Here is a 16462-nt window from a genome sequence, read left to right on the forward strand (position 1 = left end):
ATTTCTATTTTTGGGAATTTCTATTTTTGAGAATTTCTATTTTTGGTACTTTCTATTTTTGTAAACGCCCTCTTTTTATTTTATTTTTATATTTTTGTTTCCTTCCTTTGTAATAATATAAGTACATGGATTTTCTTTTTCTTTTTGTCTGCTAATTAATATACTAGTGTGTTACTTGCCGACCTAAATTAACCAGATTAGGCACCGTTTTGAGGTTTACAAGACTTTCATTTGATTATCTTGTTAATATAAACCCTAAACTCTCAAACCACTTAACATAATATAATTGCGTCATTGTTTTAAGGACCACAAAAGACAAGTGACGTGACTGACGCAAAGCATCCCAAGATTGAACCAATAATGGATATGGATCTTCTGCCTTGGGAGAAAACTTTACCTTATAATCAATTGGATGGTCCTTATCAACACATAATTTCCTTTTCGTCTTATATGACACTTTATTTTGTTTCATAGCAACTATAGCAAAAAACCTGTTGCCTCCATCGAAATCTCATCGGAAAAACTTACTTGTAATCGGGATTTCACTGTTTTGCTATTTTCAATTAAAAATTTGTTATTTTCATTCAAATCTCATAAACAGGAGTTTCTATATTAATTGTATCTTCAAAATTTTAAAGATAAAAACAAAAAGAAAATTGGAACAATTGCATAAGAAACCCCGCTCAATTTTAATAATATTTACTGTGAAAGCGACAAAAACAGAAAGAAAAAAGACAAACAAAATATAGCACCAAGCATTTTGAAAATATACATATATATAACTGACCACGTCATATATGTATATACATATTTATAAATTAAGAAAGCATATGTAACGCTAATAATCAATAGCTCCATAGACGACTATCTAATCCGTCTGAATTGCCGGACGAGTCAGGATAATCAGACGGTCTCGGCGGAGACACAAGCATTCCCTCTGCCATGTTCGCCAGCAAATTTGGCATCCCGAAAAGCTCTTCTTCATCCATTCCCACAGATGACGCCAAACTCGTACTACTCATCATCATCATATCGTATTCGTACTTCGTCTTCTTCTCTATGAGCTTCAGACTGTTATCCGGCTCCTCATTCCCTTGTAGTGCTGCTGCTGCTGCAGCAGCGGCAGCAGCACTACGAATGTCCTGTGGAGACGTGGATGCTGGCACAGGATACGAGTCCATGGAGCTAGGAAAGTTGAGAACAGCATCGCCGCGCTTGAGAGCGAGTGCGGCCACGTCATAGGCTGCTGCAGCCATCTCCGCAGTTGGGAAAGTCCCAAGCCATATACGTCTAGTCTTACGTGGCTCTCGGATCTCGGACACCCATTTTCCGCCCCGACTCCGGATTCCATGGTACCTAGACTGCTTCCGGGAAGGGTTTGATGCCATGGTGGTTTGGCAATTTCTGATTCTTTATATACCTGTGCTCTAGCAGTACTCCTGTGGAGGGGAGGGAGGGGTATTTTGGTAATTTAACAAGTTTTGGTGGTGGGGGAGAGAGAGAGAGAGAGAGAGGAGAGTGTGGTGAAGGAGGCTGAGGAGGAGGACGGTCAAGGGGTTTGTAGATTGGTCAAATATTTGTCGCAAAGTTAGTGAGTATGTGGATTTAGGTGAGCCATGATATGTATATATATAGATAGGTAGGGATGTAAATTGCAGAGGGTGTGTGTAGGGAGTGTCCGACTGTGTACGGAAGGAAGGTGTTATTGGAAGAGAGAAAGAGGAAGGGGCCCGCTCAAAATTGGTAGCTAGCATGCACGGCCACTTGATATTTGTCGAAGCTTTAAAAATGATACAATTTTGGCAATTAAATTTGTGTGTGCCAGTTAGCAATTGCATGGTGTTTTTAGTGGGGATATACCCCAGGCCTTCCCAGTTACCATAATTCATAAGCTCTATCCAAAAAGAAACATACTACAAGGATTTGTAATTTTCCAGAAATTCGAAAAATTAGGAATTTTTGGAAAATTATGGAACTTATATATTTCAGAATTTTTTTGGAAATTTTCGGTTAATAGTTGAAAATTTTAAACATGTCCAACAATTTGAAATGTTAAAATTGGCTCAAAATTGAAAACTTATATGGAAAGCTAAAATAACTATCATGTGCTATTACTTAGATGTTGTTATCCTTCATTTAGTAACTCATCTATATCTATTTCGTCGTTAAATCGTATTTAGTTCAACATGAAACTAATCATTATGTTTAGTCTAAGATTTAAACCTCAATATATTATGAAATTCAAAATTTTTGGAATCTTGAAATACATTCCAATTCCAATCCAATATTTTTTTAGAATTTTTGGATTTCGAAACTCTCGGATGTCCTAATTGATTTGGACTTGTCAAAATAAGAAATTTTTAGATCAGAATCGGTTGGAATCAGAATTTCCAATCCAAATTGCACCCCCTAGAGTTGATATATGGGTGTTAATGAATATCCTGAAATCAAATAACATAAGTTGCATTCGTAAGTTATCTGTGATTAATTTCTATGAAATTTTGGTAGTGTAGTAGATTGTCTTGATTTACTTGATTTGATTTGATTTACCATGCAAATTATTATATTCTGCAATTCATATCATGGGATTGTAGTTATATCTATAGAAGATTAGATTAAAAACCAAAACTATCCACATTCAAAAATCCCTTATATCTATAACAGGTTATTGCTGAAATTGCTATGTTGAACTTGGTAATTACCAAGAGGAGGGAGGAAGGAGGCCGGAAAGAAATTTGGAAGCATTTAAATTCCAATCACTAAACAAAGGTGAATTGATTTGACATGATTAAACACACAGCTTTTCTGTTGATTAGGAGCTCTTCGACCAGCCCAAAAAATAAGGAGCTAGCTAATTAGCATCACTATTCTGATCAAAATTAATTAGAATTAGCTGCAAGCCAAGCTATAGCTATAGAGAATATATGATGTCCTATTATAATTAGAACCGGTAATGTCGGACACAACCCATTAACACGATATGAATTCGCACGAAAATAACAGTATTTGGGTCGAGCTTAATGGATTGGGTTAAAAACGGGTGGACCCGTTAGTCACCGTTAAGCTAACGAGTTGTGTCAGTATCATTCGCGAATCACCCGTTAACTCGTTAAGAGCAAGGGCACTTTTGTGATTTTCATTCTAAAATAACCTAGCTTGAATTGAAACTTTTGTTATTCTCTCTTCAGTGCCTGCACTCACTCTGTCTTTCTCTCAAGAAAAACAAAAACTCTCTCTTTCTCTCTAGATCCAAACAAAAGGTAATGATAAATAATTGATATTTTATTCATATTGTATTCCTTCATAATTTTATTTTTTTTCTCATATTTGGCTGTTGTGTTTTTTTTCCTTACAGTGAGATTGCATAATTGGTGAAAATTGTAATTTTGAGATTATGTTCATGGAGGATTGAAGTTTTGATATTAGGTTCGTGGAGGAGGCTCTAGACTTATTCCTTTTCTCCTTAACATTTTATTTAAAACTTGTTTTAATTGAGATTAATTTGAAACTCACATTGTCTAAGAGTATTTTTGTTTACCAATGTGTAATGTGTAAGACTTATTTAAGGATTTCAGGTTTATTTTTATTATATTTCTAATTTGAGGTGTTTTCATTTAATAATTTGTTAAAAAATATTGTTTATTTTTTGAATGGGTGAAATGGGTTAAGCAGGTGAAACGGGTTGAAAAACGACCCATTAGTCATAACGAGTCGTGTTGTGTTATTCACGAATTTGTGGGGGTCGTGTTTGAGTCTGGTAACTCGCAAAAACAACCCGTTTGCCAGCTCTAATTATAATTGTGAGGGAATAATACTGTTTTGTTATTTTTGACTAATATGCCATGTGAAAATGTTATTACATGTGTCGTATCATTATCTTTGAAATAATAAAATAATATTATCCCTGAAAGTCGGTGAACATATAGTGGGTAGCCAAATGAATATGTTGACGTCTACTAAAATATAATCTGTTGGAGATATTTTGACAATATATAATGATTTTAGCCAAAAAAGAAGCACTATTTTAGGCATGGCTCTCAGAAAGCTGGGCCCCTGTGTGTCCCTCACATGATTTTGCACCTAAATTTAGCCACAATTTCCTTTAATGGAATCCTCAATCGAAGTCCTCCTGTTCTGGGTAATAGCATTACAGTATTACGGGAACATGAGGGATCTTTCTTTCCTTTCATTGGGTACCTCAGGAGCAATCATTTTTCAATAAAACTAATATTTAATTAGGTTTTCAGATGTACTATTGTCGGATCTTTATGGTAAAGAAAAAGAAAAGAATAATATACATCTCTGTCTAGAGATTTTAATACATTATTAATAAACTGTGAGTTGCATTAATTCAATAGTGTGGATTTGAACAATAATTGGCGTAGATGTTAATAGTGTGACTTAAATCCACTTATGGTACACACCACGTATATCAACTCTGTCAATGTCACCGTAGTACTAAAAAATATCTCCAATAATTGAGCTTTTACGCTTATAAACTTTTTAAAATTCTAATGTGTCCTGTATTTAGATTTTAAAATTGTATGAAGTTGTAAATGAGCCACTAGTGAAATGGTTTAGAGTATTTACTCACTTAGGTAAAGTCTTGAATTCTAGTCCTAGTATTCATGTAGTATGTGTGAATTTAATATGTCATCACCCTTCTCAATAGAAAATGTCCTCAGAACAAAATAAAAATTGCATGAAGTTTTGTGGATTGCCAAACACATAAAAGCTTTCAATTCATATAAAAAGAATGAAAATCAAATTACAACGGTCAAAACCAATAGGTACACAAAGGAAGCCAACAAAACAAAGTGAGCAGCCAAGGAACCCAGTAAAGAGAAAGCAATTCAATGAATCCGCAGTTAGTAAACTTTTCTACTGTACACAATCGTAAATATCTATCTCCACTAAAAATATCTTTCTCATATATACCTTTTATATTCAATATTTCCAAATAAACGTTGATTATTAATTGGAGAAACTCCACAATTTGACATCAGCATCGGTTCCCATGTCATCCCAAATGTCGCCACCTAAGCATTGAGGTGGAGTAAGAAGAAGGCCTTGAGCCATGTCATCAAGCAACCTTGGCATGTCAAACACTTCTTCCTCATCCCAATAGGACAAGCTCAAGCTTCTACTTTTTTCCATTTTCACACTATCCTTCTTCTTCTTCTTCTCTTCCACCTGCACCACCATTCTCTCCTTCTCATCACTGCTGCTGCTGGACACTCCACCAAACTCCACCGGCCTAAACCCCTCAGCTGCCTCGGCGGCTGCTCTCCGAATATCCATTGCATCCATGGAAGCCGGCACGGGCAGCCTCCAAGCGGAGTCAGGGAAGTTGAGGCAGGCAAGCTTCCCTCTAAACGCCAATGCCGCCACGTCATGGGCACGAGCAGCCATCTCCGCCGTCGGATAAGTCCCGAGCCATATCCTGGACTTCGTCTTCTTGGGCTCTCTCATTTCACACACCCACTTGTCATTGTTCCTCCTCCTCACGCCCCTATAAACAGGGTGCCTGGTCTCCTTGAAAACCCTCCTCCCAGCTCGCTTCTTTGGTCGGCTCGACGCCAATATGACGTCCTCGTCGGACCAAGAAGCCCTTAGAGTCGTGACTGTGGCGTCGGACAACGAACTTGACTCGGGCTGGTCCACGGAGTCAGAAAAATGAGAGAAGAACCTGTTCATTAGTGTAAGATATGTATGAATGGTTTGGTGTTTTAGCTTGGTTGAGTTTCTTGAGCCGAAATTGGAAGTGAGGGAGAGGGACTTTTATAGATTGGGGATTGCGTGGCAGTTGCGGCCCAAGTGTGGACACGTAAACGCGGAGTCTAAGGAAGGAGCCTAAGGAAAGAGACATGTGGGGCCAGTTCGAAATGCGGCTTTACTACTAGAGTGGCGGAAAATTCTACAGTGCGCCAGGCGCACTGATGCGCCACTTATTATAGACCATTGGATGAGTGGCTGGGGCATGTGGGGTAATCTAAAGCGTTGATTGTTGGTTACCGGTTAAATTGGTTGCTGTAGGTAAAACCAAATAAAAAATACAAAAATACTTGCTCTCTCAGTCAGAGACATTTCAAGTTTAGGGTTGGGTTTCTCATTTAGAAGGTGCCCTAGAGTGGCAAGTAAATTGACCAAGGGGGATTCATCGGGAGCTGGAGGCAAAAAACATTGCTTTGACTTGGCTCTGCCACGTGGCAGTAAAACACACTGAGGTTAGTTTTTGGGTCGGAAGCAAATTAAATTTACGAAACTAATAAGTGGGTGTTTTTTTTAATCACACGTGGTTTTATTACTCAAAATTGACACGTTGTTGTGTGTGTTTGAAGTGTGCGTTACGTGGCTCCACTCACACCTCACCTCAGCTCATGCGGGCTACTGCAATATTTTTTTTTATTTTATCTTTCTTTCGCACTAATTACAACCTTACTGGTACTATAATTTAATACAGTAATACAGTCACGTGTATAATTTATTTACATGTTATAATATAATTGAATATTTATTAATATTATTTTTTAAAATGGGAAATATTAACATTGTCGTCTATTTATAACACGTGCACAAGCTATTATAACAAAAAAAGGGAGTGCAAGTTGACCACAAAAAAAATTTTTTTAGTCATATACCCATTCTTAGCACTAATAATATAGATAACTCTACACCATTTAACTTCTATAAACAAACAAACAAAAAACTCAAAAAATGACAGCTGCCCTATTGAATTTAATTTTGATTATTAAATTACTTTGATGTCCTTGTTTGTGCAAATAATCTCACGGGAGAATATTCGCTTCTAGATCCTTTAACCTTCGATCTTCCTTCTCTCTCTTCCTCGATTCCTGTAAAAAAGACTGGAGTAAATAGACCACACCCGGGGGGTGTTGGCCAAAGGCCCTCCGATGCCTAAGTTAGTTCGAGTGTTTATAGGAAAACAATAGCTAAGCAAAGGGTACGGAGTTTTATGTAGGGTGTAAACCGGGTGGCCGGAGCCGTGTGTGGTGGCCGGAGCCATGGGGAGAAAATATGGAGAGTGGAGAGGGAGAGAGAGCTTCGGGTATTTCTCGGGTATAAGGAGTAGGTTTAGATGTCCCTTGAATGATGAATGAGGTCGTCTATTTATAGGAGCCTCAGGGCTAGGGTTTCGTAGGAATGTGCCTGATAATATCTGAATTAAATAGACATTATCTCTTAAGAAGATAATATCTGATTTAAATGATATTATCTTCTCTTTATTGTGATAATATCTTAATTAATGATATTATCTCTTTAAATAAAGATAATATCATATTAATTAAGATATTTATCCCAATTAATTAATTAGCCAGATAAACTGATTTAATTAATTAATTAAAGAGATAATCTTCTTTTCCACGTGGCGTGCCCTGATTGGAGACGAAAATATATGCTCCCACAAATGCCCCCAGCTTCTGCATGGCGCTTGTGTGGCATGTAGGAGATGAAATTATTTTTTTCGGGCTCTCCAACTGTGTCTGGGCTTTATTATGTGAGTTGGACTCCTTCGCGGATTGGATTTCCAATTGGTGTAGGCTTCTGACTGTTGTTGGAGTTGGATTCCCAGTAGGAATGAGTTTGTGATTCCTTCTTGACCCGGGTTGTCCAACCTGTATAAATACAGGGCTTCTCTTCACTCTTTCTCATATCGCAAACTTAACTTCTCTACCTTCTGGCTTGAGAAAGATTTTGGAGAATTTGTACTGCTTGTTGAGGAGAGGAGTTGCCGTGCATCCCAAGTAAGTCGAGCCTATAAAAATATATATGTATGTATATATATATTTTTATTTTTATTTTGCAGCACGGAGATGGTCCAGCATGAGTTGCAATTCGTGAGAAATAATGGACAAATAGCTGGGGAATTCATGCTGGAATCTGATGGAGCATGAGGCATATGCTGGTCTTGGAGCTGCCTAGGCTGGGCTGGAGTGGATGCGTGCTGGGCCTGAAGCAAAAGCCTGGAAGAGACAAGCCCAAGGCAGATTCTGGCGCTGGGCTTCGGAGCTGAGGAAGAAAAGGTGCTGGGCCTTGCGCGTCGTGGGCTTGCGCTGGGCAAGCAGGCCAGGCTGCTGGCGTTTGGGCAAGGAAGAGATGGGCCGTGCGACATGGGCCAGTGCCAAGCAGGCGGGCCTTGCGTGCAGGAGCTGGAGGATTGGGCCGCGCGCGTGCTGGGCTCGGGCTGGAGAGATGGACGGGCTGCTCATGCTGGGCTGCTCTTTTTTTTTTTTTTTTTTTTTTTTTTTTTTCTGCCAGCCCTTTTTCTTTTTTTTTTTTTTTTTTTTTTGGGATTCTAACTTGTAGAATTTTCTTCTCTTCTTGTAGTTGTTCATTGACCAACCATGTCTTCCAGAGACGGTAGCAAGGCTCCAAGCTCTCAGGTGCCTTTGTATTTGTGGGGAGGTTCCGTAGTGCCGAGCAAGAAGTTCGTGGCCAACTTGCACCGAGTCACGACCGACGCTCAGTTCCAAAAATGGCGGGCTGCTTTCGCTTCTGCCATTCCAGATGATGTGCAGATCAAGCTATTGAGGTCTCGGACTGAAAACGATTCTTTCGAGGATGCGGATGATCCTGGTGCTAGGATCATTACCTTCCGTCCTTTTTATTTTTCACTGGGCTTCAAATTCCCGCTGTCAAAGCTCTTCAAGGAGGTGTTCTGCGCCATGGGGTGTGCTCCAAGCCAGAGTACTCCCAATGTTTACCGGGCGATCATGTGCTTCGAGAATCTGAGCCGTTTCTTTACGCTGGAGTTGACGGTGCGAGAGTTCTTTCATTTTTTTGAAGTGAGGCACTTCGAGCAGTATGCCCAAGTTCGCGTCTACAGGTCAAGGCTGTTCGACGGTCTTAGTCAAGGAGATCACGCTTGGCATGACGACTTGTTGGAAGTCAGCGGACGCTGGGAGGGTGACGTTGGCGACGGCCCCTTTGTTCCTATCACTTATTGCTATGGTGTGTCTTTTTGTGATCTATGATCTGTTCTCCTTTTATTTGAGTTTCTTCAAGTGTGGCTGACTAACTTCTGTTTTCTGCTTGTAGTGAGTGACATCAGCAAGCAATTGGAGCTTGGGCCTGACATGGCTAAGGTCCACCGTGCTTTGAACATCCCCCAAAAGTTTCGTGAGTGGCGCTGGCTGTTGAGCGAGTATCGAGAGGAAGATGGTGGTCTGTCCCCTGCCGAGGATGTCGAGAGATGGAAGCAGAATGGTCCGGACCCTGATGATCTATCTGCTGAACAGGATGAGTGCTTTGCTGAACCCCCACCAAAAAGGAAGGCCGATGTCAAGTCTTCGAGAACTCCAGCTACTTCTTTGCGGGCGAGGAATGTGTCTCCGTTGAGGAAGAAGCCAAGGTTCCCTTCTGCTGAGAAAACCCAAGTATGAGTTATTCCCGCGTCATCTGCCAGAGTCAAACATCTTGTTGGTGCAAATAGCAGGAAGATTGGTGGTATGCGCAACATTAGGGATGTTCCCCTTAAGCCTCTCGCTGATGAGTTTGGAGATCGTGATCTGCTCCGCGACGTAGTTCGTGCACGGTCCAGGTCACCTGTTGAGAAGCCAAGAGATGCTGATTTTCCTCTCCGAAGTTCGGGTCGTTTGCACCAGCCGAAGAGTGGAGGTCGATGTGCGAGGTCTGCTCATCCATCCAACCATCATGATCCAACTGTTGAGTCACAAGCAGTCAAGCGTGGAGTTGATTCCTCGTCGTCAGTTCCTTTGGAAGTAAGGTTGGCAGAGGCTAAGAGAGCGAGAGAGTCATCTGCTCGGGGAAAAAGTTCTTCTGCGACATCAGCGGCTGATCCAAAGGTGGACAAGCCTAGCCCTACAGGGGATGCGGGCGTGTCTGATCTGCTCAAGACGCACTTTCTATCAAGTCCATCCGCTTGTGCTGAGCTGGTTGACCAAGTCCGTCAGGCTGGTGATCTCGGTACTTTTTCAAGTCTTTCCTTGGAAAAACAAAGAGAAGCGACATTTCATCTGCTTCAAAAAGGAGTGGTTTTTGCTGCGGAGACCATCCGGAACTCGTCGTCTGCTGTTGCCCCCTCTTCTGCTCAGCTTAGTGAGTTGGAGAAGAAGAATGCTGAGCTGGCTAGCAAGCTTTCTGCCGAGCAGACTCGTTATGAGAAGAAGACGTCTGATTTGCGGGCGATGATATCTGAGTTGAAGAGTTCCCTTACTGAGAAAGATTCCGAGCTGAGCTCTTCTGCTGTTGACTTGGCAAGTCGAAAAGATGCTTATTTCCGCCTTGAGCGCAAGAATGCCGACATCTCTCATAGTTATGACAAGCTTTTGGCTAGATTTCACGCCTATCATAAGTCTGCTGAAGAGTCCAAGTCCGATGTTGTCATGGATGCGTACAAGTTGGGCTACTTGGACTGCACAATTGGATATGATCCCTTCTATGCCATTGGAGATGAAGACATCGAGATGCTCTATCCTGACTTGCCCCATGTGCAAGGTGAGGAGGCTAATGCTGCGAACACCCAAGGAGCTGAAGAGCAGGTGGCTGAAGAGGCAGCAGCTGAAGAAGATGGAGCAGAGGATGATGCAGCTGATGAGGTGGTGGCAGACGTCATAGATCATGCATGTGGAGCTGCTGAGAGCGTGGCTGATCAGGTGGACGCTGAAGAGGCTGCAGATCAGGGGTCTCCTACTGGCGCTTCGGAGTAGACGAAGACTTCTTTATTTCTTTTCAGCTTTTGTTTAGAATAATTGGTCTTGTTTTGACCATCTTCTTTTTGTTTGAACTTGGCCGGTTGGTCGCTTTACTATGGAAATTTCAGTCTTTATTTTTTCAACTTCAATTTGCACATTGTCTTGTAAACTGCTTGAGTTACCGGTTAGTGTCCTGCTGTGTATTTCCCTTGGAATTTTGGCAAAAGCCAGGGTCCCCCTTGAGGGACTCCGGGCGTATTCTGCATTTTTCCAGAAAACGCTTTAAGACGTTTCTGGTCGTTGCCCTGCGTCTCCCTTAGGACGCTGCTTATGGACAACTGTCTGACTATCCTGCCCCCCTTAGGAAACGGATAGGAACCTGGATACCTCCCTTAGAAAATTCCTGGCGCACCCTGCAACCCCCTTAGGATGCTGCTTTGTGGGCTGCGTCTCCCGAAGGACGCTTTTGGTCGTCGCCCTGCGTCTCCCTTAGGACGCTTTTTATGGACAACTTTTTTGACTATCCTGCCTCCCTTAGGAAACGGATAGGAACCTGGATATTTCCCGCAGAGAGCATGGTGACCCCCTTTTAAGAAATTCCTGGCGCACCCTGCGTCTCCCTTAGGACGCTTTTTTAGCGGGCTACGTCTCCAAACGGACGCGTTTTGTCGTCACCCTGCGTCTCCGTTAGGACGCTCCTTATGGGCAACTGTGTGACTATCCTGCCTCCCTTAGAAAACGGATAGGAACCTGGATACCTCCCTTAGGAAATTCCTGGCGCACCCTGCGTCTCCCTTAGGACGCTTTTTTAGCGGGCTACGTCTCCAAACGGACGCGTTTTGTCGTCACCCTGCGTCTCCCTTAGGACGCTCCTTACGGGCAACTGTGTGACTATCCTGCCTCCCTTAGGAAACAGATAGGAACCTGGATATCTCCCTTAGGAAATTCCTGGCGCACCCTGCGTCTCCCTTAGGACACTTTTTTAGCGGGCTACATCTCCAAACGGACGCGTTTTGTCGTCACCCTGCGTCTCCCTTAGGACGCTCCTTATGGGCAACTGTGTGACTATCCTGCCTCCCTTAGGAAACGGATAGGAACCTGGATATCTCCCTTAGGAAATTCCTGGCGCACCCTGCGTCCCCCTTAGGACGCTTTTTTAGCGGGCTACGTCTCCAAACGGACGCGTTTTGTCATCACCCTGCGTCTCCCTTAGGACGCTCCTTATGGGCAACTGTCTTTTGTTGTGGCACATTCTGGAATTTGCAGTAGTTGCTTCTCTTTTTCAGAAATGTGCAGTACTCAGTCGTCTGCTGGGGACTGAGCAGGAAGCGTCATGGATAGTATCTTTGGAGATGATAGGCGTTCCATTGTCGCGGAATCTCCTTCCCTTCCATGGTGTCAAGCGTATAGCTTCCTCTGCCCCCGGACCGGCTAATTATGTAAGGGCCTTCCCAATTGGGTTTCATCTTATTGGACCCTTGTCTTTGTGCAGTGATGAAGGCCTTTCTTAGCACAAGGTCGCCTGGTTGAAACTGTCTGATCTTGGCTCTTTTATCGTAGTAAGACTTCAACCGCTGTTGATAGGAGGCGACCCGGACAATGGCCTTCTCGCGCTCGCCTTCAAGTAAGTCAAGGTTGAGTCTCATCTGCTCGGAGTTCTGCTCAATACTGCCCACTTCGATGCCTATTGAGGGGACAGTGATGTGAGGAGGAATGATCGCTTCAGTTCCATAGGCGAGGGAAAACGGGGTTTCGCCAGTTGATCTTCGCTTGGTGGTGCGATAAGCCCATAGTACGCCAGGGAGCTCATCTACCCATTTTCCTTCGGCGCCTTCTAATCTCTTCTTTAGACGGTCCAATATTATTTTATTGGATGCCTCGGCCTGGCCGTTGCCTTGAGGATATCTTGGAGTAGATAAATGCTGCTTGATGCCGTACTTTTTGTAGAAGGCAGTGATCTGCTTGCCGATGAATTGCGAGCCATTGTCGGTGACTAGTGATTGTGGGCAGCCAAACCGGCAGATAATATTTCTCCAGATAAATCGTTCCACATCATCTTCTTTAGTAGAGGATAGAGCTTCGGCCTCGATCCATTTAGTAAAGTAATCAGTGGCGACGATCATCATTTCTTTCTTGGCAGGTGCCGTTGGCATGGGGCCTACTAAGTCGATGGCCCATTGCATGAAAGGCCACGGACTGTTCTGCGGATGGTAGACTTCGGCAGGCAGATTAGGAACTGGTTTGTACCGTTGGCAGCGATCACATCTTTTGACATATTCAGTAGAGTCATGGCGCATAGTAGGCCAGAAATAGCCTACGTTTAGGGCCTTCTGGGCGAGTGACCTGCCCCCAGAGTGGTTGCCACACTCGCCGTCATGAATTTTGCAAAGGACCTCAAGTGTTTGAGGGTACTTTATGCAAGTGAGATGAGGGCCGGAGTATGATCTGCGAATGAGCTTGTCGCCCTGCATGTAATATCTCGCGGCTTTCTGTTGGACCTTCCTAGCTTCGGACTTATCCATTGGCAGATTTCCATTCACCAAGTAGTCGATGATGGTGTCTTGCCAGCTGGGGTCTTCATCGATCTGCATTGAGTCGATTGGCTTTATTTCATCGATGCTTGGTCGGTCAAGGTGTTCGACTGGGATGGAGCGTCTGAACTGGCTGTCCAGCGCTGATCCTAGGCTTGCCAACGCATCTGCATGAGTGTTCTCTGCCCGTGGAATTTGTTGGATGGTGAAAGTAGGAAATTCTTTCAAAAGTCCTTGGACTTTGTCGAGGTACTGAATCATTCTTGGATGTTTTGCCATGTACTCGCCTGAGGCTTGATTCGTGATCAGCTGGGAGTCTGAGTAGATGGCTAATCTCTTGATCGTCAGTTCTTTTGCTAGGCGCAGTCCTGCGAGCAATGCCTCATATTCTGCCTTGTTGTTTGACGCAGAAAAGCCTAGTGTGATGGCTTGTTCCAACAAGGTTCCGTCTGGGGTGATTATGACGACGCCTGCCCCTGATCCTTTATGATTTGATGCTCCGTCTACATGCAATTGCCACATGTCGTTAGGTAGGTTTGAATCGGCAGGGGAGGTGTCGTCTGCTTTTTCCTTGCTTTTCGTGACCATCTTCTCTTCTTCGGCTGTCGGAGTAAACTCTACAACAAAATCTGCTAAAGCTTGGGCTTTTATAGCAGTCTTCGGCCGGTAGAGGAGGTCGTATTGACTGAGTTCGATAGCCCATTTCATGAGTCGCTGAGAAGCGTCGGGGCTGTGGAGGATCGATCTCAAAGGAAATTCTGTTATGACAATTATCCGGTGTGCTTGGTAGTAGGGCCTTAGTTTTCTCGTGGAAACTACAAGCGAAAAAATGAGCTTCTCCATTTTCGGATAGCGAGTCTCTGCATCAAGGAGAGCTTTTGATGTGTAGAATACCGGATGTTGTGCCCCCAGCTCTTCTCGGATGAGAGCTGAGCTGACAGCTGAGTCGGACACCGCCAGGTAGATGTACAAGTCTTCGCCTGGTATCGGTTTTGAGAGTAAGGGAGGTGAAGTGAGGTAGGTTTTCAAGTTTTGAAAAGCTACTTCACACTCGTCATCCCACTTGTCCCTATGTCCTTTCTTCAAGGCTTTAAAAAATGGCCTGCACTTGTCGGTAGATTTTGAGAGGAATCGGTTGAGGGCTGCCGCCCTACCCGTTAGACTTTGTATCTCCTTTGTTGTGGCAGGTGACTTCATGTCGAGTATAGCCTTGATTTGATTTGGATGTGCTTCAATTCCTCTTTGGGTGACTAAGTATCCTAGGAATCGGCCGGACGAGACTCCAAACGTGCATTTGCTCGGGTTCAACTTCGTGTTGTATTTTCGGAGTAGGCTGAATGCCTCGGCAAGGTTCTTGATGTGGTCTGCTCGCTCGGGAGCTTTGACTAGCATGTCGTCTACGTAGACCTCCATAGTCTTGCCGATTTGCTCCTTGAAAATTTTGTTCACCAGCCTTTGGTAGGTTGCTCCGGCGTTCTTCAGCCCAAAGGGCATGACTTTGTAGCAGTATGTACCTCTTTCGATGATGAAAGAGGTTTTAGCCTTGTCATCTTCATGCATCATGATTTGGTTGTAGCCGGAGTAGGCGTACATGAAGCTTAGCAGTTGGTTGCCGGAAGTTGAATCGACGAGCTGATCAATTCTAGGCAGTGGAAAGTTGTCTTTAGGGCATGCCTTGTTGAGGTCGGTGTAGTCGACGCACACTCTCCACAGACCTTTATCTTTTTTTGCCACTAGAACAATGTTCGCCAGCCATTCTGCGTAGGAGACTTCTTCGATGAAACCAGCAGCTAGAAGCTTATCGATCTCAGTTTCAATGATGGCAACCCGCTCGGGGGCGAAGTTACGTCTCTTCTGCGCTACAGGTTTGATGGCTGGGTTGACGTGTAAGCGATGGCAGATGATCTGGGGATCGATGCCAGGCATGTCGGATGGCGACCATGCAAATACGTCTTTGTTGTTTCGGAGGAAGGCTGCAAGCTCTATCTTTTCCTCATGGCTTAGGCGCGAGCCGATCCGCGCTTTTCTCTCTGGCTTGTCAGGATCAAGGGGTACTAGCTCAATGTCCTCTTCGGGCTTCCATCCTTCTTCAGGAGAGACCTCCGGACGGATTCCCTCGACTTGGTCCTGATTCTTTGATTGCTATTGGGGAGTAGCTATTCCCTTTCCTTTCTGGTCTGCTCGGCCGTCAGGAATGAGATCTGCTTTCTCCTCTGCTTGTTCTACTCCCTTTAGATCTGCCTGATTCACAGGGAGGAACTGTGTTTGCTTGCTTTTCTTCAGCCCTTGAGCTGAGCATTTTCTTGCCATTGCCTGATCACTGTTGATCTGGCCGATACCGCCCCCAGGGATTGGGTAGCGAATCTTCTGATGTGTGGCAGAGGTGATGGCGTTGATCTTGCCGATCCATGGTCTGCCTAGAATGCCATTGTAGGGTGAGATTTCATCAATGACCATGAACGTTTGCGAGCTGATTACAGGTGGAGAGTAGACGTCGAGATCTATCGTGCCAACGGTAACCGTCGTTGCGCCATTGAAACCAGTCAGCGACTTGGCTGATTTATTGATCTTTGCCTCTAAGCCCATCTGTTGGACGACTGCCAATTGTAGGATGTTGGCTGCACTGCCCTCATCTATATGGACTCGGTCGACCATGGCCTGAGCGATTTGAATGCTGATGACAAGGGCGTCGTTGTGCGGTAGATCAAGGCCGATTAAGTCTTTCTTTTGAAAGCCGATCACGGGATCGTCTTCTGCCAGTGAGAAGCTAGTTGAGACTTGGGAGATCATAGTAGCCTGTTTGATCTTCCTCTTCTTTTCTTTGTTGGTCAGTCCGGACTTCTCAGAGTCGGCTAGGATTGTGTTAATCCTTATGACCTTCTGGGGTGGCTCCTTCGCGGTATCGCGGTCTTCTATCTGCTGGATGGCCTGCTTCGCGATGAACTCCGTGCAATGTCCTTCTCTTACGAGTTCTTCGAGATGCGCTTTCCAAGCAAAGCAATTATTCTTATTGTGCCCATGTGTCGCATGGAAGGCACAATATTTTCTGGTATCCCTCTTGTCCGGATCTCCTTTCAAGGGTGGCGGTCTTTTTACCCAAGGTTTGTTCTTCACTTGGGCTAGAATTTGATGTATGGGGATAGAGAACTTGGTGTAGTTCTCTTTCGTCGTGGCCTCTCTTTGTGGGCGTGACCTGCCTTTGTCTTTGTCCCTGCTGCCAAGCCTGTCGCCTCTTTGTTCTGCCCGTTTGGCCGG

The 16462-nt window shown here is 44.0% G+C and overlaps 3 protein-coding genes across 3 annotated transcripts; all 3 read right to left on the minus strand.

The window, feature by feature from the left end:
* Positions 846 to 1416, minus strand: LOC18776845 (ethylene-responsive transcription factor ERF027). Its single transcript, XM_007210543.2, has one exon. The coding sequence runs from the start codon at positions 1386 to 1388 to the stop codon at positions 846 to 848; it is 543 nt and encodes a 180-aa protein (XP_007210605.1). The 5' UTR covers positions 1389 to 1416.
* LOC18777414 (dehydration-responsive element-binding protein 1F) lies at positions 4718 to 5744 on the minus strand. The gene has a single exon (XM_007210927.2). The coding sequence runs from the start codon at positions 5695 to 5697 to the stop codon at positions 4975 to 4977; it is 723 nt and encodes a 240-aa protein (XP_007210989.1). The 5' UTR covers positions 5698 to 5744; the 3' UTR covers positions 4718 to 4974.
* On the minus strand, positions 12008 to 15133 carry LOC109949340. The gene is made up of 3 exons (XM_020564744.1): positions 14722 to 15133; positions 12874 to 13710; positions 12008 to 12669 (listed from the first exon to the last, which is right to left on the minus strand). The coding sequence occupies exons 1-3, from the start codon at positions 15131 to 15133 to the stop codon at positions 12008 to 12010; spliced, it is 1911 nt and encodes a 636-aa protein (XP_020420333.1).

Source organism: Prunus persica, chromosome G5 (genome assembly GCF_000346465.2).
Source record: "Prunus persica cultivar Lovell chromosome G5, Prunus_persica_NCBIv2, whole genome shotgun sequence".
Lineage (NCBI taxonomy): Eukaryota > Viridiplantae > Streptophyta > Magnoliopsida > Rosales > Rosaceae > Prunus > Prunus persica.